At 43.5% G+C, this 27,237-nt stretch overlaps 1 protein-coding gene across 1 annotated transcript in view; it reads right to left on the minus strand.

Annotated features, from left to right (window-relative positions):
• Positions 1-27,237, minus strand: part of LOC109887481 (ankyrin-2) — a 248,117-nt gene that overhangs the window by 8,645 nt on the left and 212,235 nt on the right. Inside the window, 2 exon segments of the mRNA XM_031814795.1 lie at positions 2,013-2,096; positions 4,915-7,311. Coding sequence (XP_031670655.1) covers positions 2,013-2,096; positions 4,915-7,311 — 2,481 coding nt within the window.

The raw sequence follows: 27,237 nt of genomic DNA on the forward strand, positions 1-27,237 counted from the left end.
AGACATCATTTACTGATAGCCAGGGGCGCACTCCATCACTCAGACATCATTTACTGATAGCCAGGGGCGCACTCCATCACTCAGACATCATTTACTGATAGCCAGGGGCGCACTCCAACACTCAGACATCATTTACTGATAGCCAGGGGCGCACTCCAACACTCAGACATCATTTACTGATAGCCAGGGGCGCACTCCATCACTCAGACATCATTTACTGATAGCCAGGGGCGCACTCCAACACTCAGACATCATTTTCAAACTAAGCATGTTTGTTTAGAGAGTCCATCAGATCAGAGGCAGTAGGGAGGACCAGGGATATTCTCTGTTTAGTGAGTCCTCCAGATCAGAGGCAGTAGGGATGACCAGGGATGTTCTCTGTTTAGTGAGTCCTCCAGATCAGAGGCAGTAGGGATGACCAGGGATGTTCTCTGTTTAGTGAGTCCACCAGATCAGAGGCAGTAGGGATGACCAGGGATATTCTCTGTTTAGTGAGTCCTCCAGATCAGAGGCAGTAGGGATGTTCTCTGTTTAGTGAGTCCTCCAGATCAGAGGCAGTAGGGATTACCAGGGATGTTCTCTGTTTAGAGAGTCCATCAGATCAGAGGCAGTAGGGATGACCAGGGATGTTCTCTGTTTAGTGAGTCCTCCAGATCAGAGGCAGTAGGGATGACCAGGGATGTTCTCTGTTTAGTGAGTCCTCCAGATCAGAGGCAGTAGGGATGACCAGGGATGTTCTCTGTTTAGAGAGTCCATCAGATCAGAGGCAGTAGGGATGACCAGGGATATTCTCTGTTTAGTGAGTCCTCCAGATCAGAGGCAGTAGGGATGACCAGGGATGTTCTCTGTTTAGAGAGTCCATCAGATCAGAGGCAGTGGGGATGACCAGGGATGTTCTCTGTTTAGAGAGTCCATCAGATCAGAGGCAGTAGGGAGGACCAGGAATGTTCTCTGTTTAGTGAGTCCTCCAGATCAGAGGCAGTAGGGATGACCAGGGATGTTCTCTGTTTAGTGAGTCCTCCAGATCAGAGGCAGTAGGGATTACCAGGGATGTTCTCTGTTTAGAGAGTCCATCAGATCAGAGGCAGTAGGGATGACCAGGAATGTTCTCTGTTTAGTGAGTCCTCCAGATCAGAGGCAGTAGGGATGACCAGGGATGTTCTCTGTTTAGAGAGTCCATCAGATCAGAGGCAGTAGGGATGACCAGGGATATTCTCTGTTTAGTGAGTCCTCCAGATCAGAGGCAGTAGGGATGACCAGGGATGTTCTCTGTTTAGAGAGTCCATCAGATCAGAGGCAGTGGGGATGACCAGGGATGTTCTCTGTTTAGAGAGTCCATCAGATCAGAGGCAGTAGGGAGGACCAGGAATGTTCTCTGTTTAGTGAGTCCTCCAGATCAGAGGCAGTAGGGATGACCAGGGATGTTCTCTGTTTAGAGAGTCCATCAGATCAGAGGCAGTAGGGATGACCAGGGATATTCTCTGTTTAGTGAGTCCTCCAGATCAGAGGCAGTAGGGATGACCAGGGATGTTCTCTGTTTAGAGAGTCCATCAGATCAGAGGCAGTAGGGAGGACCAGGAATGTTCTCTGTTTAGTGAGTCCTCCAGATCAGAGGCAGTAGGGATGACCAGGGATGTTCTCTGTTTAGTGAGTCCTCCAGATCAGAGTCAGTAGGGATGACCAGGGATGTTCACTTGATAAGAGCGTGAATTGGACCATTGTTCTGTCCTACTAAGCATTGAAAATGTAACGAGTACTTTTGGGTGTCAGGGAAAATGGATGGGAGTAAAAAGTACATTATTTTCTTTAGGAATGTAGTGAAGTAAAAGTAAAAGTTGTCAAAAATATAATTAGTAAAGTAAAGATACACCAAAAAAACGACTTAAGTAGTACTTTAAAATATTTTTTACTTGAGTTCTTCACACCACTGCCCAGGACCAGGATTGGTACACACTGATGTAATGAATGAATGACAGGAACCAAACATGGTCTTCATTTCCACGTGTGCTTACCTTTCTAACCACCGTGTGTCCATGTTGATCTGTGTACTGCTCCTCTGTCACAGTCTGGGGAGGGATGTCTGTCATCTCACCCTGCTGTAGAGGGAGACAGACACACAGTCAGCACTGAGACCTGTTATTACTCTGATTCACCACAGGTGGCACTGAGGCCTGTTGTTACACTGATTCACCACAGGGGGCGCTGAGGCCTGTTACACTGATTCACCACAGGGGGCGCTGAGGCCTGTTGTTACACTGATTCACCACAGGGGGCGCTGAGGCCTGTTGTTACACTGATTCACCACAGGGGGCGCTGAGGCCTGTTGTTACACTGATTCACCACAGGGGCGCTGATGTCTGTTATTACACTGATTCACCACAGGGGGCACTGAGGCCTGTTATTACACTGATTCACCACAGGAGCACTGAGGCCTGTCATTACACTGATTCACAACAGGGGGCGCTGTTCCCTATATAGTGTTTATGACACCAATAGATGTCCCCTATAGGCCCTAGTCTAAAGTAGTACACTACATAGGGCATAGGGTTCCATTTGGGACCCACGGGAGACTGCACGGGTCGCATTCATGAGGAAGCACAACAGGAAAGCGTTTTAAAATGTTTTGCAACGGAAAATGAAAATTAGTGGGGGTTTTTCAATTTCAACACAGCAACCCAACCCAACACAGCATCTCAACACAGCATCCCAACACAGCATCTAAACACAGCATCTCAGCACAGCATCTCAGCACAGCCTCCCAACACAGCAACCCAACACAGCATATCCACACAGCATCTCAACACAGCATCCTTACACAGCATCTCAACACAGCATCCTTACACAGCATCTCAACACAGCATCCTTACACATCATCTCAACACAGCATCTCAACACAGCATCCTTACACAGCATCCTTACACAGCATCTCAACACAGCATCTCAACACAGCATCTCAACACAGCATCTCAACACAGCATCTCAACACAGCATCCTTACACAGCATCTCAACACAGCATCTCAACACAGCATCCCTACACAGCATCTCAACACAGCATCTCAACACAGCATCCCTACACAGCATCTCAACACAGCATCCTTACACAGCATCTCAACACAGCATTTCAACACAGCATCTCAACACAGCATCTCAACACAGCATCCTTACACAGCATCTCAACACAGCATCTCAACACAGCATCCCTACACAGCATCCCAACACAGCATCTAAACACAGCATCCTTACACAGCATCCCAACACAGCATCTCAACACAGCATCTCAACACAGCATCCCTACACAGCATCTCAACACAGCATCCTTACACAGCATCTCAACACAGCATTTCAACACAGCATCTCAACACAGCATCTCAACACAGCATCTCAACACAGCATCCTTACACAGCATCTCAACACAGCATCTCAACACAGCATCTCAACACAGCATCTCAACACAGCATCTCAACACAGCATCCCTACACAGCATCCCAACACAGCATCTCAACACAGCATCCTTACACAGCATCCCTACACAGCATCCCAACACAGCATCTCAACACAGCATCCCAACACAGCATCCCAACACAGCAAAAATGAAACAAAGAGATTGTTACAACACAAGTAAAACTCCAGTGTGAAAAAGTAAAAAAAACACAAAATACACACATCACTGGGTCAGATATAAGAATTCACATTTGGCAACCCTCATTACGCACACCTGGAAACCCTCATTACGCACACCTGGCAACCCTCATTATGTATGGTCAGATACAGATACAAAAATTTCAGTCTCTCGATGTGCAAAACTGATAGAGACATACCCCAAGCGACTTACAGCTGTAATCGCAGCAAAAGGTGGCGCTACAAAGTATTAACTTAAGGGGGCTGAATAATTTTGCACGCCCAATTTTTCAGTTTTTGATTTGTTTAAAAAAGTTTGAAATATCCAATAAATGTCGTTCCACTTCATGATTGTGTCCCACTTGTTGTTGATTCTTCACAAAAAAATACAGTTTTATATCTTTATGTTTGAATCCTGAAATGTGGCAAAAGGTCGCAAAGTTCAAGGGGGCCGAATACTTTCGCAAGGCACTGTATAAGAAATCACATTTGGCAACCCTCATTATGCACACTTGGAAACCCTCATTACGCACACCTGGCAGCCCTCATTACGCACTCCTGGCAGCCCTCATTACGCACACCTGGCAACCCTCATTACGCACACCTGCACCCCATCATGAGGAAAACCTGGACTCCATCACTACCCTGATTACTCCCCTCTTTATCCAGCACTCCCTAGCATCACTCTTCAGGCAGTATTGGTTCTGTTTCCTTGTCAGATGTTTCTCTTGTTTTTTTTGTATTGTTCTGCATTATTCTTAAACTCACTAACTGCACCTGCTTTCTGAATCCCTGCGTTGACGTTACAGTAACTTGATGTAAACTAGCTACCCAGCAGACATCATCACGGGTCAGTGGCACTGTTCTTTCCTATGTAGACATCATGCGAGAGGAATTCTGTTTAAAATATTAATTAAAGGCGTTTTAAATCCCATCCCCGGAGTTAAAGCATTAATACTGTCTGAAGCAGGAGATAAGAGAGTTAGAGGAGGAGATAAGGGGTTAGAGCAGGAGATAAGGGGTTAGAGCAGGAGATAGGGGGTTAGAGCAGGAGATAAGGGGTTAGAGCAGGAGATAAGGGTTAGAGCAGGAGATAAGGGTTAGAGCAGGAGATAAGGGGTTAGAGCAGGAGATAGGGGGTTAGAGCAGGAGATAAGGGGTTAGCACAGGAGATAGGGCGTTAGAGCAGGAGATAGGGGGTTAGAGGAGGATATAAGGGGTTAGAGCATGAGATAAGGGGTTAGAGCAGGAGATGGGTAAGAATGGCGGGAGGATTTTCTCAACAGTCATCTCACCATGTCAAGGGAGTCATCATCATCTGCTGATCTGAGAGGAGGAAGCTCCTGAGGAGCCTGGTAAAAGGCTGAGTCGTCTCTGTGTGTGCCGGGAGATTGGGCCAGCTCTTCGTTCTCTTCCTTGATGTCATCATAAGGTGCGTCGTCATAATCCTCACTCCCTGAGGACAGCAGGACTCCGCGCTCGTGTTTGCGCACTGCGGAGCAAACCAGAAGTGCCGTCGGCTTCTGGTACTTTCTCCCCAGGGCTCCTGAATGGGACGCTTGTCCTTGGGTTTGGCCAACCCCTGAACTTTCCCTCTTCTTCAGTTCGTCAGGTTCCATCTCGGAGAAGTCTGAGACTCCCTGTTTGCAGTCAAAGTAAGTCTCCGGGTCAGTGTCTTCGTATAAGTGCATTGTTGTGCTGCCTCGTATGATTTCTGCGTAGGCCGGAGGATTGGGTTTGTGGATAGAGGAGGATGCCTCAGCATACTCAGGAGGGAGGCTGAACTCCATGAAGAACTCTTCATCATGGGCTGATGCTGTAACCTCTGGAACAGGTTGGGCTGATACCATCTCTGCCCTGGGTTCTACTGGATCAGGCTGGGCTGACACCATCTCTGCCATGGGATCTACTGGACCGGGCTGGGCTGACACCATCTCTGCCATGGGATCTACTGGACCGGGCTGGGAGACATGGGACTTTACTTCAACAGGGGTGACTGGAGAACTGAACTCTTCCTCTATGGGGGTGACTGGATTATCTGATGGTTGCTCACTGGTATTTGGCCTGAGCTCTTCAGAGAGCATGTTGAGGTACCTAGGACTCTGGTAAGGGATCAACTCCTCGAAGCTGAAGTGCCTGGAGACGGTGACGGTCTCTGGAGTCTGTGGAGTCACGTCAGAGAGCGAGTGGTGCGACTGCTCATCGTATTCAAGGGTTTCAGGGGGAGTGCTATCCCTTAAATGTGACCTGTAGGCGGTGACGGTCTCTGTAGTCTGTGGGGTCACGTCAGAGAGCGACTGGGGCGACTGCTCATCGTATTCAAGGGTTTCAGGGGGAGTGCTATCCCTTAAATGTGACCTGTAGGCGGTGACAGTCTCTGGAGTCAGTGGGGTCACGTCAGAGAGCGACTGGGGCGACTGCTCATCGTATTCAAGGGTTTCAGGGGGAGTGCTATCCCTTAAATGTGACCTGTAGGCGGTGACAGTCTCTGGAGTCAGTGGGGTCACGTCAGAGAGCGACTGGGGCGACTGCTCATCGTATTCAAGGGTTTCAGGGGGAGTGCTATCCCTTAAATGTGACACAACTTCTGGGGTAGTGCTCGTGCATGTTTCATCTACCAATTGGCTGGGCTCAGTGATTAATCCTTCAGATTCGCACAATACTTTGCTTTGTTCAAAAGATGCCTTTTTGACTGCAGCTTGAATGCTTGATGTTTCTTTGGAGTTGTCATATTCTTCACCAACTGTCTCCTGGTCCTGCTGTGGGAGACTGATTCGATGTTCTTCTACAGTTGAAGGTTCGGTAAATACAGCAGCATCCTCATGTTCGAGTGACTGGAACTTTTGAGACGGAACAATTGATTCTGATGACAGGTCTAGAACTTTATGGCATGGTTCTGGAGATTCCGGTGTTCCGACGGATTTGGTAGCAGCTGTGGGGCTATCCAATGGTATGGAACCGGTGAGATCAGATTTTTCTGCTCTGTGTGTTTGCTGGTACTCCAAGTGGCTCAACTGAACCGGATCAGCTGTAACTTGGCTAGGCTCTGGGAAGGTCTTGATTAGATCTGCGGTCACCCCAAATACCTCCGGGTCGGTTTCATAGGACAGGGAGAGATCGGTCGGCACTGAGGCCACTACGCTTATTTCAGCCGGCTCCCATGTGATCTGAATAGGGCATGAGGGACTTGGACTAGAGATCTCTTCCTCACCCTCAGTGGGATATCCGTCGGATTCTGGCAAGAGTTCCTCAATCTCAACATAAGGTTGTAGATCTTCAAGACCCCCTTCGCTGGTTTCCGAAAGAGGTGAGTCCAGTGGTTCTAGAGTTTCTGGTCGGAATTCCCGTTTGATTTCTTCAAATTCCGACAGCAGCTGATCAAGCTGGGTGGGTGCCCCTGACTCTGGGGGTGCTTCTAGATTGCTCGCTGACGATTGTGCTTCATCACCTTGGCTGTCTTCGGCGTTGTGGCTGAAAAGGTCTGGTAACACTGGACTGGTTTCAGAAGAAGAGGACTCCTTGTTCAGATTCAATGGTTTTTCTGGACTTTCTGGCGATACCCTCATCTTCTCAGTGGGCATTGTCATTTCAGGGGATAACGGACTGAATACAAAGGCATTTGGAATCTGGAGATCTGGAGTCCCAGATTGGGTTTCAGACTTGAGTGTTTTGTTTGAGGATCCTGCTGAAACCTGGATGAGAATGATGGAATGGGGGCAAAAAATTATAAATGAGTTTGTGATGGAGGTAGGGTTAAAAAATTCCAGTAACTTTCCGGTAACTTCCCCCTAAAAAATTCCCAGGTGTTCCAGAACCCCGGGTTTGGAAGAATTCTAAGAATCCTCCAACCACGATTAGGTCATTTTGGTAAAGTTACTGGAATTGATCAACCTCAATGATGAATGATTAATGTTGTTGAGGAAACTATAGCATGAAAAAAGGAACAATGCATGTACATGCAGCAACAAGGTTCCATCATGACATCATGTATTTCAAATGAACTAATGAAATTACCAAACATGATGAGCCAAACCAATAGACCTATAGTATTGTCACACTGTACATGCATTACCTGCATGTACTCAGAAGTACTGTACTTCTAGTAGCAGGACAATGCATAGAAGCAGTTCAGCAGTACTCATTTGATTAGGACACAACCTCGTTGACACATACAACTCCTTATATCGAAATGCGATGGGTACATTTCTTATATGAATTCTCCGAAAGCCTTCTCTCCAGGACAACATTCTCTGAAATTCAGGAATACCACAGTAGGAAAGACACAGTCAAGCCAATCAACTGCCAGCCCTACTAAGCTCCAAGGCAATCAACTGTCAACCCTACTAAACTCCAAAGCAATGAACTGTCATTCCTACTAAACTCCAAGGAAATCTTTCAATGTAAGACATGACTTCTGTTGTTTTTTCTGTGTGAATAAATGCACCATCATGCAGTATCCGAGCCCATCTCTGAGATTTTGTCCCAAATGATACCCTATTCCCTTTGTAGTGCACTACTTTTAACCAGAGCCATATGGCACCCTATTCCCTTTGTAGTGCACTACTTTTAACCAGGGCCCTATGGCACCCTATTCCCTTCGTAGTGCACTACTTTTAACCAGGGCCCTATGGCACCCTATTCCCTTCGTAGTGCACTACTTTTAACCAGGGCCCTATGGCACCCTATTCCCTTCGTAGTGCACTACTTTTAACTAGGACCCTATGGCACCCTATTCCCTTTGTAGTGCACTACTTTTAACCAGGGCCCTATGGTACCCTATTCCCTTCATAGTGCACTACTTTTAACCAGAGCCCTATGGCACCCTATTCCCTTCATAGTGCACTACTTTTAACCAGGGCCCTATGGCACCCTATTCCCTTCATAGTGCACTACTTTTAACCAGGGCCCTATGGCACCCTATTCCCTTCATAGTGCACTACTTTTTAACCAGAGCCCTATGGCACCCTATTCCCTTCGTAGTGCACTACTTTTAACCAGGGCCCTATGGCACCCTATTCCCTTTGTAGTGCACTACTTTTAACCAGGGTCCTATGGCACCCTATTCCATTCGTAGTGCACTACTTTAGATCAGAGCCCTATGGCACCCTATTCCCTTCATAGTGCACTACTTTTTAACCAGAGCCCTATGGCACCCTATTCCCTTCGTAGTGCACTACTTTTAACTAGGACCCTATGGCACCCTATTCCCTTTGTAGTGCACTACTTTTAACCAGGGCCCTATGGCACCCTATACCCTTTGTAGTGCACTACTTTTAACCAGGGTCCTATGGCACCCTATTCCCTTCGTAGTGCACTACTTTAGATCAGAGCCCTATGGCACCCTATTCCCTTCGTAGTGCACTACTTTTAACCAGAGCCCTATGGCACCCTATTCCCTTCATAGTGCACTACTTTTAACTAGGACCCTATGGCACCCTATTCCCTTTGTAGTGCACTACTTTTAACCAGGGTCCTATGGCACCCTATTCCCTTCGTAGTGCACTACTTTAGATCAGAGCCCTATGGCACCCTATTCCCTTCATAGTGCACTACTTTTAACCAGGGCCCTATGGCACCCTATTCCCTTCATAGTGCACTACTTTTAACCAGAGCCCTATGGCACCCTATTCCGTTCATAGTGCACTACTTTTAACCAGAGCCCTATGGCACCCTATTCCCTTCATAGTGCATTACTTTTAACCAGGGCCCTATGGCACCCTATTCCCTTCATAGTGCACTACTTTTAACCAGAGCCCTATGGCACCCTATTCCCTTCATAGTGCACTACTTTTAACCAGAGCCTGCACATTTCTGGTCAAAAGTAGGTCACTACAGAAGGGAATAAAGTCACATTTAGTCAGCCATTTTTAGCTTGAGGACACACCATGTGACAGGAAGGAAGTCCATGGCGTTGAGACTAAACGTGTCTCACTACTGTTCATTAGTTGCCTTTCTGAGACACTTCCTGCATTGCTGATGCAAACATGCCTCAGCAGGAGTGTCAAGCTCCTACAGCTCTGCGTCAAAACCCATTAGTGAAAGCTTGAGCCTAAGGGTCCTACACGACACATGCGAACTACGCACTAGGCACTTCCAGCCTTAATTGTTTTTAGAAAGCGTCACGGCATTCCCTGCTGACGGAGAACGTGCGTGGTCTTACCGACGGCGCAGAAACTCGGCTGTCTTCCGCTTTTCTCATCTGCTTTCTTTTCAGGTGCTTGCTTGTCTCGTCAATCTTGGTTTGCGCTTCACTTCCTTTCAACGTAGGGACATTACTGTGTTCTTTTCTTTGGATTGACTTACGACTTGCTTGAGGTCTGTTGTGAACTGCCTCCTCCGCCCTGACAGCAGCAACAGGAGATCCCAGATTTTGTTTGTCAGATGGCACGTGACTCGACTGAGAGGATGCTTGGTGAGGTCTGTGAGTCTCTACATCATCTAAATCTACATCCTCTACGGGTGCTCTGTGGCTGTCTGGGGAGGAGGCCCTACAAAAAAATGCTTCCACTGCTCGGTGGGTTTGGCAAACAACTGGGAAAACTAAACTAAAAGGGGCATCTATTAATTCCGGGGGTTGTTTGAAGCGTGCTCTTTCAACTCTCATTTCAGGTTCATGTTCAGTGGAAACCTGGTCTGTTGGAGGAGAACGTTGACCGTCACCCTGAGTTAAAACAGTATGTGTATTGGAACAGATGGAGTCAGGAGAACAGGCTCTGGTCGCACAGAACAAGTCCTCCAGACCAAACTCATCCCAGTCTGATATCACAGATTCAGGTGTCCAACACTTATCTCCTGTTGACACGACAACAACAGACAGACCAGGTCCATATTGGAGGACAGGTGAGTCAGGAGAGAGGTCCTCTTGTGATGAAACGGATTCATGGGAGGACGGTTTTAAATCTAACTCTGAAAACCAGTCTTCTACAAATGACAGGCTCTCTCCCGATGTTGAATCTGGTGTCATTGGTCTGTCTTGGCTCATATCTTTGTTTGACTCATCTACTAATCTCATTCCATCTTCCGATATATATGATTCAGGTGAATCTGCTCTGTCTTCAGCAAACAGTTCCTCAAGACATACCTCATAGAATTCAATATCTGAAGTTTCTGATTGAGGTGACGAAGATCGATCACCAGTGGGTGCCAAATAACAATGGCAACATTGAGGCATGAAGTGAGGAACTGGAGAGTCAGGAGAGAGAGGCCTGTACTCATCAAATGACACAACAGACTCAGGTGAAGATGGCCTCATGTCAGTAAAGAAGTGGTTAAGATATAAAAGGACTCCATCCCTGTCTGAACCGAGTGACTCAGCCGAATGAGTTTTGTACTCAGGAAGGGACGACGACTGGATGAACTCCCATTCAGCTAGGACGAGGGAAGAGGTTCTGATTTCTGTCTCTACTGGCTGGGATATTGGCAAATGAGGTTCGTGCAAAGTTTCTGTGACTGTCTGGTCAGTGACATGAGGGACTGTTAGCAAGGACCCCTCTTGTACCGTCTCCTCCTCTGCTGAACAAGCAGAATGACAAGGGGAGGCTGGTTCTTCAACACTAACTGGCCTCAAGTTCTCACCAGATCGATGCGGTCGATCCAGGGCTTTTCTAACCTTTCTGTCTCCTGCATATTCAAAAACACCTGTCTTACTCAAATAAGTGTCACCTTGGTACGCTGGGTCAAATGTATGGGCCATTAGCGTGGAGGGAACTGCCTTATAAACCAGTCTATATTCTGGAGTAGATGTTTTTCCTTCAGAGAATTCATAAATAGGCTGAGATTCAGAATCCTCCATTTCTGTAGATTTGCTTGTTTCTGCAGCATCTAACTCATCTAGTGATGTCATGGGTTCTGCAGAGGACGGCTGTAACTCTGAAAGCCAGTACTGAACGAAAGAACGAGCGTACTCATCTTCAGGTGGTAGAGGACTGGATTTAGTGTGCGTCTCGTCTACATGTTCATATTCACCTTCTGATATAAGTGATTCAGGTGAATCTGCTCTGTCCTCAAACGATTCATCAAGACAGAACTCAGATAATTCAATATCTGATGTTACTGATTCAGGTGATGAAGACCTATCAGCAGGGAATAACCCATAATAATCACAATATTGATGTAAGAACTGGGGAATTGGAGAGTCAGGAGAGAGAGGCCTGTACTCATCAAATGATGTTACAGATTCAGGTGAAGATGGTCTAGACTCTACAAACAAGAGCTCAAGGAATGTACAACCACCTTCTGAAGTTACTGATTCTGGTGTCAAGGTTCTGAATTTTCTAAAAAACTGTTCAATTGACTCTCTGAATTCACTATCAGCCAAAAAGGAATCAGGAGAATCCGGTCTATGTTCAGGAATCAGTTCATCGAGATATATTTCACAGTATATAACGTCTGAGGTTACCGACTGAGGTGACGAAGACCTATCGCCAGGGAGTTCGACATAATTATCACAACATTGATGTATGAACTGGGGAATAGGAGAGTCTGGAGAGAGAGGCCTATGCTCATCAAGTGATGCAACAGAGGCTGGTGAGTTTGGCCTTAACTCAGTAGACCAATCATTCAAAAAAGACTGAATCTCTTCTGATGTTATTGCCTCTGGTGTGATCGGCCTGTCCAGGACAAGTTCTTTGTCCTTCAGACGCTCCATTATCTCTCTAGCAAATTCAAAAACACCTGATTTATTCAAGTATGTTTCACCTTGGTACGCCGGGTCAAATGTATGGGCCATTAGAGTGGAGGGAACTGCCTTATAAACCAGTCTATATTCTAGAGATGATGTATTTCCTTCAGAGAATTCATAAACAGGCTGAGATTCAGAATCATCCATTTCTGTAGATGGGCTTGTTTCTGCAGCATCTAACTCATCTAGTGATATCATGGGTTCTGCAGAGGACGGCCGTAACTCTGAAAGCCAGTACTGAACGAAAGAACGAGCGTACTCATCTTCAGGTGGCAGAGGACTGGATTTAGTGAGTGTCTCGTCCACATGTTGATAGTCACCTTCTGATATAAATGATTCAAGTGAATCTGCTCTGTCCTCAGCAAACGATTCATCAAGACAGAACTCAGGGAAGACAATATCTGATGTTACTGATTCAGGTGAATCTGCTCTGTCCTCAGCAAACGATTCCTCAAGACAAAATCCAAACAATTCAATGGCTGACATAACGGAACAGAGGGAAGATCTACGCTCTGCAGTCATGACATCTGGGATTCTAGGTCCATAGAGGGGAACTGGAGAGTCAGGTGAGAGAGGCCTGTATTCATTCACTACTGACACAACAGATTCAGGTGAAGATGGCCTCATGTCAGTAAATAAGTGGTCAAGATAGAAAAGGATTCCATCCATGTCTGAACCGAGTGACTCAGGAGAAAGAGGTCTGTACTCAGGAAGGGACGACAACTGGGTCAACTCCCATTCAGCTAAGACGGGGGAAGGGGTTATGATTTCTGTCTCTACTGGCTGGGATATTAGCAAATGAGGTTTATGCAAAGTATCTGTGACTGTCTGGTCAGTGATGTTAGAGTGTTGTAGTGAGGAGATATCTTGTTTTGTCACCTCAACTGCTGTGGTTTCAAAGACACTAGGCATGCCAAGGTTGGATTCATGAAATTGAACAGGCCCGAAATCCACACAATGTTCCCTCTGACAGTCAAGAACCTGTCTAACCTTGTATCTTTGTCCTGAATGTTCGAAAACACCAGTCTTACTATCGTAGGTTTCACATTCGTTCGCTGGGTCATACATATGGGACATTGGTTTGATGGGAACTGCCCTGTAAACTAGTCTATATTCTGGAGACATAGGCCGCACCTCAGAGAGTTCATGTACTGGCTGGGATGAAGATTCATCCGAGTCTAGTGATAGGCCTGTTTGTACAGCTTTAGACACCATGAACTGAGGTATGAAGGCCCAATGGACAGTTGGGATCTTTTCTAAAGAACCTGTATCATCATCCCACTCTGCATTTTTAGGAAAACTACCATCATCCTCATCATCACCTCCCTCTGAACAGATGGAAATAGGTGAATCTGGTCTGTCCTCAGTAAATAATTCCTCAGGGTAAAGTCCTGAGAATTCAACATCTGAGGTGACTGATTCTGGTGATGAACACCTTCTTCCAGTGAAAGACAAATAACAATCACAACAATGTGATCTGAAATCAGGAATAGGAGAGTCTGGAGAGAGAGGCCTGTACTCATTTAACGATGTTATAGATTTAGGTGAAGATGGTCTAGACTCTGTAAACAAGAGCTCAAGGAAGGTATAACCATCTTCTGAAGTTACTGATTCCGGTGACAGGGGTCTGAATTTTATCAAACCTCCTTCAGTTGCACCTGCGAATTCACTCTCTGACACAAAAGATTCTGGAGAATATGGTCTCTCTTCATTGAAAAATTCCTCAAGATAGAAGGCAGATCCTTCAATGTCTGAAGTTACTGAAACAGGTGACGAAGATCTGCTAAACAATGACACTGACGTCTCAATTATTGTTGGTCTAAATTGTGGGATTGGGGAATCAGGAGATAGAGCTCGATATTCGTCTTTTGAAGTAGTAGAATCACGTGAAGATGGTCTAGACTCAGCAACCAAGAGCTCAAGGAAGGTATAATCACCTTCTGAAGTTACTGATTCTGGTGACAAGGATCTGAGTTTAATTAGACCTCTTTCAACTGACTCAACAAATTCGCTCTCTGATATAAATGATTCAGGTGAATCTGCTCTGTCTTCAGCAAACAGTACCTCAAGACAGAACCCAGAGAATTCAATATCTGAAGCTACTGATTCTGGTGATGAACATCTACTTCCAGTGAAAGATAAATAACAATCGCAACATTGAGGCATGAAGTGAGGAACTGGAGAGTCAGGAGAGAGGAGCCTGTACTCATCAAATGATGCAACAGACTCTGGAGAGGATGGCCTAGACTCGGAAAACAAGAGCTCAAGGAAGGTAAAGTCCCCTTCTGAAGTCATTGATTCTGGTGAGAGTGGTCTATACTCAGATAGGCTACTTTGATCTGTCACTGTAAATGCACTATCTGAAGGGACATCTGGTCTGTACAAACCACGGTAATCAAGGTCTGAAGTTACAGACAAAGGTGATGTAGACCGACACACATCGTACAACAAATAATAATCACAATGTCCAGGTCTGAATTGTGTATTAGGTGAGTCAGGAGAAAGAGGTGTATGATCTTCAAATGTTGTTACAGATTCAGGTATCGGAGAAATACTCCCATCGTACAACAAATAATAATCACAATGTCCAGGTCTGAATTGTGAACCACTTTCTGACAAGACTGACTCAGGAGATAAAGGTTTGGCTTCAGATTTATCTTGGTGTTTCAAATTGTCTTCATCTACCTCATCAAGAGAATTAGCTGGGTCTTGCTTTACTGGCATCATTACAGCAGCTGGTAACAACGACAAACATTTCTCATCACTTAAGTCAAGCTGTATAAATGCTGTTTTAGCTGCAACTGGTAACGCGGTTTTAGCCTCAACAGAGACTTCTGTTGCCATTGTTGTGGTAGATAATATGTCTGTTTTGGAATATCTGTGCTCAGATTCAAACTGGACTAAGGCAGGTGAGATGAATTTGTTGATATATGTTTCAGATTGAATAGAGTGAGGGAGAGAATCAGAAAATGGAGAAGCTGATTCATGCAAGACTGGAACAAGTTCTGCTTCCAATTGATCCTGAAACTCACTCTCTGAATACATTGATTCAGGAGTATCTGCTCTGTCCTCAGCAATCAATTCCTCAAGGCTAAATCCAGAGAATTCAATGTCTGAGGTGACTGATTGTGGTGACGAAGATCTATCTTCTGTGAGTAGCAAATAATAATCACAACAATGTGATCTGAAATCAGGAATAGGAGAGTCAGGAGAGAGAGGCCTGTACTCATTTAACGATGTTATAGATTCAGGTGAAGATGGTCTAGACTCTGTAAACAAGAGCTCAAGGAAGGTATAACCATCTTCCGAAATTACTGATTCTGGTGACAGGGGTCTGAATTTGATGAAACCTCCTTCAGCTGCTTCTACAAATTCACTCTCTGACACAAAAGATTCTGGAGAATATGGCCTCTCTTCATTGACAAAATCCTCAAGATAGAAGCCAGATCCTTCAATGTCTGAAGTTACCGAAATAGGTGACGAAGATCTGCTAAACAATGACACTGACGACTCAATTATTGTGGGTCTAAATTGTGGGATTGGGGAATCAGGAGATAGTGCTCGATATTCATCATTTGAAGTGATAGAATCAGGTGAAGATGGTCTAGACTCAGCAACAAAGAGATCAAGGAAGGTATAATCACCTTCTGAAGTTACTGAATCTGGTGACCAGGGTCTGAGTTTCATTAGACCTCTTTCAACTGACTCAACAAATTCACTCTCTGATATAAATGATTCAGGAGAATCTGCTCTGCCCTCAACTACCATTTCCTCAAGGCTAAATCCAGAGAATTCAATGTCTGAGGTGACTGATTGTGGTGACGAAGATCTATCTTCTGTGAATAGCAAATAATAATCACAACATTGTGATCTGAACTCAGGAATAGGAGAGTCAGGAGAGAGAGGCCTGTACTCATTTAACGATGTTATAGATTCAGGTGAAGATGGTCTAGACTCTGTAAACAAGAGCTCAAGGAAGGTATAACCATCTTCCGAAATTACTGATTCTGGTGACAGGGGTCTGAATTTGATGAAACCTCCTTCAGCTGCTTCTACAAATTCACTCTCTGACACAAAAGATTCTGGAGAATATGGCCTCTCTTCATTGACAAAATCCTCAAGATAGAAGCCAGATCCTTCAATGTCTGAAGTTACCGAAATAGGTGACGAAGATCTGCTAAACAATGACACTGACGACTCAATTATTGTGGGTCTAAATTGTGGGATTGGGGAATCAGGAGATAGTGCTCGATATTCATCATTTGAAGTGATAGAATCAGGTGAAGATGGTCTAGACTCAGCAACAAAGAGATCAAGGAAGGTATAATCACCTTCTGAAGTTACTGAATCTGGTGACCAGGGTCTGAGTTTCATTAGACCTCTTTCAACTGACTCAACAAATTCACTCTCTGATATAAATGATTCAGGAGAATCTGCTCTGCCCTCAACAACCATTTCCTCAAGGCTAAATCCAGAGAATTCAATGTCTGAGGTGACTGATTGTGGTGACGAAGATCTATCTTCTGTGAATAGCAAATAATAATCACAACATTGTGATCTGAACTCAGGAATAGGAGAGTCAGGAGAGAGAGGCCTGTACTCATCAAATGATGTTACAGATTCAGGTGAAGATGGTCTAGACTCTGCAAACAAGAGCTCAAGGAAGGTATAACCATCTTCTGATGTTATTGATTCTGGTGACACGGGTCTGAATTTTATCAAACCTCCTTCAGTTGCTTCTATGAATTCACTCTCTGGCACAAAAGATTCTGGAGAATATGGTCTCTCTTCATTGAAAGATTCCTCAAGATAGAAGGCAGATCCTTCAATGTCTGAAGTTACTGAAATAGGTGACGAAGATCGGCTAAAGAATGACGACACTGATGACTCAATGATTGAGGGACTAAATTGTGGGATTGGGGAATCAGGAGATAGAGCTCGATATTCGTCATTTGAAGTAATAGAATCACGTGAAGATGGTCTAGACTCAGCAACCAAGAGCTCAAGGAAGGTATAATCACTTTCTGAAGTTACTGAATCTGGTGACCAGGGTCTGAGTTTAATTAGACCTCTTTCAACTGACTCAACAAATTCACTCTCTGATATAAATGATTCAGGTGAATCTGCTCTGTCTTCAGCAAACAGTTCTTCAAGACAGAACTCAGAGAATTCAATATCTGAAGTTACTGATTCTGGTGATGAACATCTACTTCCAGTGAAAGATAAATAACAATCACAACATTGAGGCATGAAGTGAGGAACTGGAGAGTCAGGAGAGAGGAGCCTGTACTCATCAAATGATGCAACAGACTCTGGAGAGGATGGCCTAGACTCGGAAAACAAGAGCTCTAGGAAGGTAAAGTCCCCTTCTGAAGTCATTGATTCTGGTGAGAGTGGTCTATACTCAGATAGGCTACTTTGATCTGTCACTGTAAATGCACTATCTGAAGGGACATCTGGTCTGTACAAACCACGGTAATCAAGGTCTGAAGTTACAGACAAAGGTGATGTAGACCGACACACATCGTACAACAAATAATAATCACAATGTCCAGGTCTGAATTGTGAACCACTTTCTGACAAGACTGACTCAGGAGATAAAGGTTTGACTTCAGATTTATCTTGGTGTTTCAAATTGTCTTCATCTACCTCATCAAGAGAATTAGCTGGCTCTTGCTTTACTGGCATCATTACAGCAGCTGGTAACAACGACAAACATTTCTCATCACTTAAGTCAAGCTGTATAAATGCTGTTTTAGCTGCAACTGGTAACGCGGTTTTAGCCTCAACAGAGTCTTGTGTTACCATTGTTGTGGTAGATAATATGTCTGTTTTGGTATATCTGTGCTCAGATTCAAACTGGACTAAGGCAGGTGAGATGAATTTGTTGATATATGTTTCAGATTGAATAGAGTGAGGGAGAGAATCAGAAAATGGAGAAGCTGATTCATGCAAGACTGGAACAAGTTCTGCTTCCAATTGATCCTGAAACTCACTGTCTGAATATATTGATTCAGGAGAATCTGCTCTGTCCTCAGCAATCAATTCCTCAAGGCTAAATCCAGAGAATTCAATGTCTGAGGTGACTGATTGTGGTGACGAAGATCTATCTTCTGTGAGTAGCAAATAATAATCACAACAATGTGATCTGAAAATAGGAATAGGAGAGTCAGGAGAGAGAGGCCTGTACTCATTTAACGATGTTATAGATTCAGGTGAAGATGGTCTAGACTCTGTAAACAAGAGCTCAAGGAAGGTATAACCATCTTCTGATGTGATTGATTCTGGTGACAGGGGTCTGAATTTTATCAAACCTCCTTCAGTTGCACCTACGAATTCACTCTCTGACACAAAAGATTCTGGAGAATATGGTCTCTCTTCATTGAAAAATTCCTCAAGATAGAAGGCAGATCCTTCAATGTCTGAAGTTACTGAAACAGGTGACGAAGATCTGCTAAACAATGACACTGACGTCTCAATTATTCTTGGTCTAAATTGTGGGATTGGGGAATCAGGAGATAGAGCTCGATATTCGTCTTTTGAAGTAGTAGAATCACGTGAAGATGGTCTAGACTCAGCAACAAAGAGCTCAAGGAAGGTATAATCACCTTCTGAAGTTACTGATTCTGGTGACAAGGATCTGAGTTTAATTAGACCTCTTTCAACTGACTCAACAAATTCGCTCTCTGATATAAATGATTCAGGTGAATCTGCTCTGTCTTCAGCAAACAGTTCCTCAAGACAGAACCCAGAGAATTCAATATCTGAAGCTACTGATTCTGGTGATGAACATCTACTTCCAGTGAAAGATAAATAACAATCGCAACATTGAGGCATGAAGTGAGGAACTGGAGAGTCAGGAGAGAGGAGCCTGTACTCATCAAATGATGCAACAGACTCTGGAGAGGATGGCCTAGACTCGGAAAACAAGAGCTCTAGGAAGGTAAAGTCCCCTTCTGAAGTCATTGATTCTGGTGAGAGTGGTCTATACTCAGATAGGCTACTTTGATCTGTCACTGTAAATGCACTATCTGAAGGGACATCTGGTCTGTACAAACCACGGTAATCAAGGTCTGAAGTTACAGACAAAGGTGATGTAGAACGACACACATCGTACAACAAATAATAATCACAATGTCCAGGTCTGAATTGTGAACCACTTTCTGACAAGACTGACTCAGGAGATAAAGGTTTGACTTCAGATTTATTTTGGTGTTTCAAATTGTCTTTATCTCCCTCATCAAGAGAATTAGCTGGCTCTTGCTTTACTGGCATCATTACAGCAGCTGGTAACAACGACAAACATTTCTCATCACTTAAGTCAAGCTGTATAAATGCTGTTTTAGCTGCAACTGGTAACGCGGTTTTAGCCTCAACAGAGTCTTGTGTTACCATTGTTGTGGTAGATAATATGTCTGTTTTGGTATATCTGTGCTCAGATTCAAACTGGACTAAGGCAGGTGAGATGAATTTGTTGATATATGTTTCAGATTGAATAGAGTGAGGGAGAGAATCAGAAAATGGAGAAGCTGATTCATGCAAGACTGGAACAAGTTCTGCTTCCAATTGATCCTGAAACTCACTCTCTGAATACATTGATTCAGGAGAATCTGCTCTGTCCTCAGCAATCAATTCCTCAAGGCTAAATCCAGAGAATTCAATGTCTGAGGTGACTGATTGTGGTGACGAAGATCTATCTTCTGTGAGTAGCAAATAATAATCACAACAATGTGATCTGAAATCAGGAATAGGAGAGTCAGGAGAGAGAGGCCTGTACTCATTTAACGATGTTATAGATTCAGGTGAAGATGGTCTAGACTCTGTAAACAAGAGCTCAAGGAAGGTATAACCATCTTCCGAAATTACTGATTCTGGTGACAGGGGTCTGAATTTGATGAAACCTCCTTCAGCTGCTTCTACAAATTCACTCTCTGACACAAAAGATTCTGGAGAATATGGCCTCTCTTCATTGACAAAATCCTCAAGATAGAAGCCAGATCCTTCAATGTCTGAAGTTACCGAAATAGGTGACGAAGATCTGCTAAACAATGACACTGACGACTCAATTATTGTGGGTCTAAATTGTGGGATTGGGGAATCAGGAGATAGTGCTCGATATTCATCATTTGAAGTGATAGAATCAGGTGAAGATGGTCTAGACTCAGCAACAAAGAGATCAAGGAAGGTATAATCACCTTCTGAAGTTACTGAATCTGGTGACCAGGGTCTGAGTTTCATTAGACCTCTTTCAACTGACTCAACAAATTCACTCTCTGATATAAATGATTCAGGAGAATCTGCTCTGCCCTCAACAACCATTTCCTCAAGGCTAAATCCAGAGAATTCAATGTCTGAGGTTACTGATTGTGGTGACGAAGATCTATCTTCTGTGAATAGCAAATAATAATCACAACATTGTGATCTGAACTCAGGAATAGGAGAGTCAGGAGAGAGAGGCCTGTACTCATCAAATGATGTTACAGATTCAGGTGAAGATGGTCTAGACTCTGCAAACAAGAGCTCAAGGAAGGTATAACCATCTTCTGATGTTATTGATTCTGGTGACACGGGTCTGAATTTTATCAAACCTCCTTCAGTTGCTTCTATGAATTCACTCTCTGGCACAAAAGATTCTGGAGAATATGGTCTCTCTTCATTGAAAGATTCCTCAAGATAGAAGGCAGATCCTTCAATGTCTGAAGTTACTGAAATAGGTGACGAAGATCGGCTAAAGAATGACGACACTGATGACTCAATGATTGAGGGACTAAATTGTGGGATTGGGGAATCAGGAGATAGAGCTCGATATTCGTCATTTGAAGTAATAGAATCACGTGAAGATGGTCTAGACTCAGCAACCAAGAGCTCAAGGAAGGTATAATCACTTTCTGAAGTTACTGAATCTGGTGACCAGGGTCTGAGTTTAATTAGACCTCTTTCAACTGACTCAACAAATTCACTCTCTGATATAAATGATTCAGGTGAATCTGCTCTGTCTTCAGCAAACAGTTCTTCAAGACAGAACTCAGAGAATTCAATATCTGAAGTTACTGATTCTGGTGATGAACATCTACTTCCAGTGAAAGATAAATAACAATCACAACATTGAGGCATGAAGTGAGGAACTGGAGAGTCAGGAGAGAGGAGCCTGTACTCATCAAATGATGCAACAGACTCTGGAGAGGATGGCCTAGACTCGGAAAACAAGAGCTCTAGGAAGGTAAAGTCCCCTTCTGAAGTCATTGATTCTGGTGAGAGTGGTCTATACTCAGATAGGCTACTTTGATCTGTCACTGTAAATGCACTATCTGAAGGGACATCTGGTCTGTACAAACCACGGTAATCAAGGTCTGAAGTTACAGACAAAGGTGATGTAGACCGACACACATCGTACAACAAATAATAATCACAATGTCCAGGTCTGAATTGTGAACCACTTTCTGACAAGACTGACTCAGGAGATAAAGGTTTGACTTCAGATTTATCTTGGTGTTTCAAATTGTCTTCATCTACCTCATCAAGAGAATTAGCTGGCTCTTGCTTTACTGGCATCATTACAGCAGCTGGTAACAACGACAAACATTTCTCATCACTTAAGTCAAGCTGTATAAATGCTGTTTTAGCTGCAACTGGTAACGCGGTTTTAGCCTCAACAGAGTCTTGTGTTACCATTGTTGTGGTAGATAATATGTCTGTTTTGGTATATCTGTGCTCAGATTCAAACTGGACTAAGGCAGGTGAGATGAATTTGTTGATATATGTTTCAGATTGAATAGAGTGAGGGAGAGAATCAGAAAATGGAGAAGCTGATTCATGCAAGACTGGAACAAGTTCTGCTTCCAATTGATCCTGAAACTCACTGTCTGAATATATTGATTCAGGAGAATCTGCTCTGTCCTCAGCAATCAATTCCTCAAGGCTAAATCCAGAGAATTCAATGTCTGAGGTGACTGATTGTGGTGACGAAGATCTATCTTCTGTGAGTAGCAAATAATAATCACAACAATGTGATCTGAAAATAGGAATAGGAGAGTCAGGAGAGAGAGGCCTGTACTCATTTAACGATGTTATAGATTCAGGTGAAGATGGTCTAGACTCTGTAAACAAGAGCTCAAGGAAGGTATAACCATCTTCTGATGTGATTGATTCTGGTGACAGGGGTCTGAATTTTATCAAACCTCCTTCAGTTGCACCTACGAATTCACTCTCTGACACAAAAGATTCTGGAGAATATGGTCTCTCTTCATTGAAAAATTCCTCAAGATAGAAGGCAGATCCTTCAATGTCTGAAGTTACTGAAACAGGTGACGAAGATCTGCTAAACAATGACACTGACGTCTCAATTATTCTTGGTCTAAATTGTGGGATTGGGGAATCAGGAGATAGAGCTCGATATTCGTCTTTTGAAGTAGTAGAATCACGTGAAGATGGTCTAGACTCAGCAACAAAGAGCTCAAGGAAGGTATAATCACCTTCTGAAGTTACTGATTCTGGTGACAAGGATCTGAGTTTAATTAGACCTCTTTCAACTGACTCAACAAATTCGCTCTCTGATATAAATGATTCAGGTGAATCTGCTCTGTCTTCAGCAAACAGTTCCTCAAGACAGAACCCAGAGAATTCAATATCTGAAGCTACTGATTCTGGTGATGAACATCTACTTCCAGTGAAAGATAAATAACAATCGCAACATTGAGGCATGAAGTGAGGAACTGGAGAGTCAGGAGAGAGGAGCCTGTACTCATCAAATGATGCAACAGACTCTGGAGAGGATGGCCTAGACTCGGAAAACAAGAGCTCTAGGAAGGTAAAGTCCCCTTCTGAAGTCATTGATTCTGGTGAGAGTGGTCTATACTCAGATAGGCTACTTTGATCTGTCACTGTAAATGCACTATCTGAAGGGACATCTGGTCTGTACAAACCACGGTAATCAAGGTCTGAAGTTACAGACAAAGGTGATGTAGAACGACACACATCGTACAACAAATAATAATCACAATGTCCATGTCTGGATTGTGTATTAGGTGAGTCAGGAGAAAGAGGTCTATGATCTTCAAATCTGGTTACAGATTCAGGTATCGGAGAAGTACTCTCATTGTACAACAAGTAATAATCACAATGTCCATGTCTGAATTGTGAACCACTTTCTGACAAGACTGACTGAGGAGATAAAGGTTTGACTTCAGATGTATCTTGGTGTATCATACTGTCTTTATCTCCCTCATCAAGATAATTAGCTGGCTCTTGCTTTACTGGCATCATTACAGCAGCTGGTAACAACGACAAACATTTCTCATCACTTAAGTCAAGCTGTATAAATGCTGTTTTAGCTGCAACTGGTAACGCGGTTTTAGCCTCAACAGAGTCTTGTGTTACCATTGTTGTGGTAGATAATATGTCTGTTTTGGTATATCTGTGCTCAGATTCAAACTGGACTAAGGCAGGTGAGATGAATTTGTTGATAGATGTTTCAGATTGAATAGAGTGAGGGAGAGAATCAGAAAATGGAGAAGCTGATTCATGCAAGACTGGAACAAGTTCTGCTTCCAATTGATCCTGAAACTCACTGTCTGAATATATTGATTCAGGAGAATCTGCTCTGTCCTCGGCAATCAATTCCTCAAGGCTAAATCCAGAGAATTCAATGTCTGAGGTGACTGATTGTGGTGACGAAGATCTATCTTCTGTGAGTAGTAAATAATAATCACAACAATGTGATCTGAAATCAGGAATAGGAGAGTCAGGAGAGAGAGGCCTGTACTCATTTAACGATGTTATAGATTCAGGTGAAGATGGTCTAGACTCTGTAAACAAGAGCTCAAGGAAGGTATAACCATCTTCCGAAGTTACTGATTCTGGTGACAGGGGTCTGAATTTGATGAAACCTCCTTCAGCTGCTTCTACAAATTCACTCTCTGACACAAAAGATTCTGGAGAATATGGCCTCTCTTCATTGACAAAATCCTCAAGATAGAAGCCAGATTCTTCAATGTCTGAAGTTACTGAAATAGGTGACGAAGATCTGCTAAACAATGACACTGACGACTCAATTATTGTGGGTCTAAATTGTGGGATTGGGGAATCAGGAGATAGTGCTCGATATTTGTCATTTGAAGTGATAGAATCAGGTGAAGATGGTCTAGACTCAGCAACCAAGGGCTCAAGGAAGGTATAATCACCTTCTGAAGTTACTGAATCTGGTGACCAGGGTCTGAGTTTCATTAGACCTCTTTCAACTGACTCAACAAATTCACTCTCTGATATAAATGATTCAGGTGAATCTGCTCTGTCTTCAGCAAACAGTTCCTCAAGACAGAACTCAGAGAAATCAATATCTGAAGTTACTGATTCTGGTGATGAACATCTACTTCCAGTGAAAGATAAATAACAATTGCAACATTGAGGCATGAAGTGAGGAACTGGAGAGTCAGGAGAGAGGGGCCTGTACTCATCAAATGATGCAACAGACTCTGGAGAGGATGGCCTAGACTCGGAAAACAAGAGCTCAAGGAAGGTAAAGTCACCTTCTGAAGTAATTGAGTCTGGTGAGAGTGGTCTATACTCAGATAGGCTACTTTGATCTGTCACTGTAAATGCACTATCTGAAGGGGAATCTGGTCTGTACAAACCATGATATTCAAGATCTGAAGGTACAGACAAAGGTGATGTAGACCTACACACATCGTACCACAAATAATAATCACAATGTCCAGGTCTGAATTGTGAACTACTTTTTGAAAAGACTGACGCAGGAGGTAAAGTATTAACATCAGATGTATCTGGGTGTTTCAAATTGTATTCATCTACTTCATCAAGATAATTAGCTGGCTCTTGCTTTACTGGCATCATTACAGCAGCTGGTAACAACGACAAACATTTCTCATCACTCAAGTCAAGCTGTATAAATGCTGTTTTAGCTGCAACTGGCAATGTGGTTTTAGCCTCAACAGAGACTTCTGTTGCAATTGTTGTGGTAGATAATAGGCCTGTTTTGGTTTCTCTGTGCTCAGCTTCAGAGTGGACTAAGGCAGGTGAGATGAATTTGTTGATAGATGTTTCAGATTGAATAGAGTGAGGGAGAGAATCAGAAACTGGAGAAGCTGATTCATGCAAAACTTGAACAAGTTCTGCTTCCAATTGATCCTGAAACTCACTGTCTGAATATATTGATTCAGGAGAATCTGCTCTGTCCTCAGCAATCAATTCCTCAAGGCTAAATCCAGAGAATTCAATGTCTGAGGTGACTGATTGTGGTGACGAAGATCTATCTTCTGTGAGTAGCAAATAATAATCACAACAATGTGATCTGAAATCAGGAATAGGAGAGTCAGGAGAGAGAGGCCTGTACTCATTTAACGATGTTATAGATTCAGGTGAAGATGGTCTAGACTCAGCAACAAAGAGCTCAAGGAAGGTATAATCACCTTCTGAAGTTACTGAATCTGGTGACCAGGGTCTGAGTTTCATTAGACCTCTTTCAACTGACTCAACAAATTCACTCTCTGATATAAATGATTCAGGTGAATCTGCTCTGTCTTCAGCAAACAGTTCCTCAAGACAGAACTCAGAGAATTCAATATCTGAAGTTACTGATTCTGGTGATGAACATCTACTTCCAGTGAAAGATAAATAACAATCGCAACATTGAGGCATGAAGTGAGGAACTGGAGAGTCAGGAGAGAGGGGCCTGTACTCATCAAATGATGCAACAGACTCTGGAGAGGATGGCCTAGACTCGGAAAACAAGAGTTCAAGGAAGGTAAAGTCCCCTTCTGAAGTCATTGATTCTGGTGAGAGTGGTCTATACTCAGATAGGCTACTTTGATCTGTCACTGTAAATGCACTATCTGAAGGGAAATCTGGTCTGTACAAACCACGATATTCAAGATCTGAAGTTACAGACAAAGGTGATGTAGACCTACACACATCGTACAACAAATAATAATCACAATGTCCAGGTCTGGATTGTGTATTAGGTGAGTCAGGAGAAAGAGGTCTATGATCTTCAAATCTTGTTACAGATTCAGGTATCGGAGAAATACTCCCATCGTACAACAAATAATAATCACAATGTCCAGGTCTGAATTGTGAACCACTTTCTGACAAGACTGACTCAGGAGATAAAGGTTTGACTTCAGATTTATCTTGGTGTTTCAAATTGTCTTCATCTACCTCATCAAGAGAATTAGTTGGCTCTTGCTTTACTGGCATCATTACAGCAGCTGGTAACAACGACAAACATTTCTCATCACTTAAGTCAAGCTGTATAAATGCTGTTTTAGCTGCAACTGGTAACGCGGTTTTAGCCTCAACAGAGTCTTGTTTTGCCATTGTTGTGGTAGATAATATGTCTGTTTTGGTATATCGGTGCTCAGATTCAAGCTGGACTAAGGCAGGTGAGATGAATTTGTTGATATATGTTTCAGATTGAATAGAGTGAGGGAGAGAATCAGAAACTGGAGAAGCTGATTCATGTAAGACTGGAGGAACAAGTTCTGCTTCCAATTGATCCAGAAATTCACTGTCTGAATATATCGATTCAGGAGAATCTGCTCTGTCCTCAGCAATCAATTCCTCAAGGCTAAATCCAGAGAATTCAATGTCTGAGGTGACTGATTGTGGTGACGAAGATCTATCTTCTGTGAGTAGTAAATAATAATCACAACAATGTGATCTGAAATCAGGTATAGGAGAGTCAGGAGAGAGAGGCCTGTACTCATTTAACGATGTTATAGATTCAGGTGAAGATGGTCTAGACTCTGTAAACAAGAGCTCAAGGAAGGTATAACCATCTTCCGAAGTTACTGATTCTGGTGACAGGGGTCTGAATTTGATGAAACCTCCTTCAGCTGCTTCTACAAATTCACTCTCTGACACAAAATATTCTGGAGAATATGGCCTCTCTTCATTGACAAAATCCTCAAGATAGAAGCCAGAT

Source organism: Oncorhynchus kisutch, unplaced genomic scaffold, assembly GCF_002021735.2.
Source record: "Oncorhynchus kisutch isolate 150728-3 unplaced genomic scaffold, Okis_V2 Okis07a-Okis12b_hom, whole genome shotgun sequence".
Classification (NCBI taxonomy): domain Eukaryota; kingdom Metazoa; phylum Chordata; class Actinopteri; order Salmoniformes; family Salmonidae; genus Oncorhynchus; species Oncorhynchus kisutch.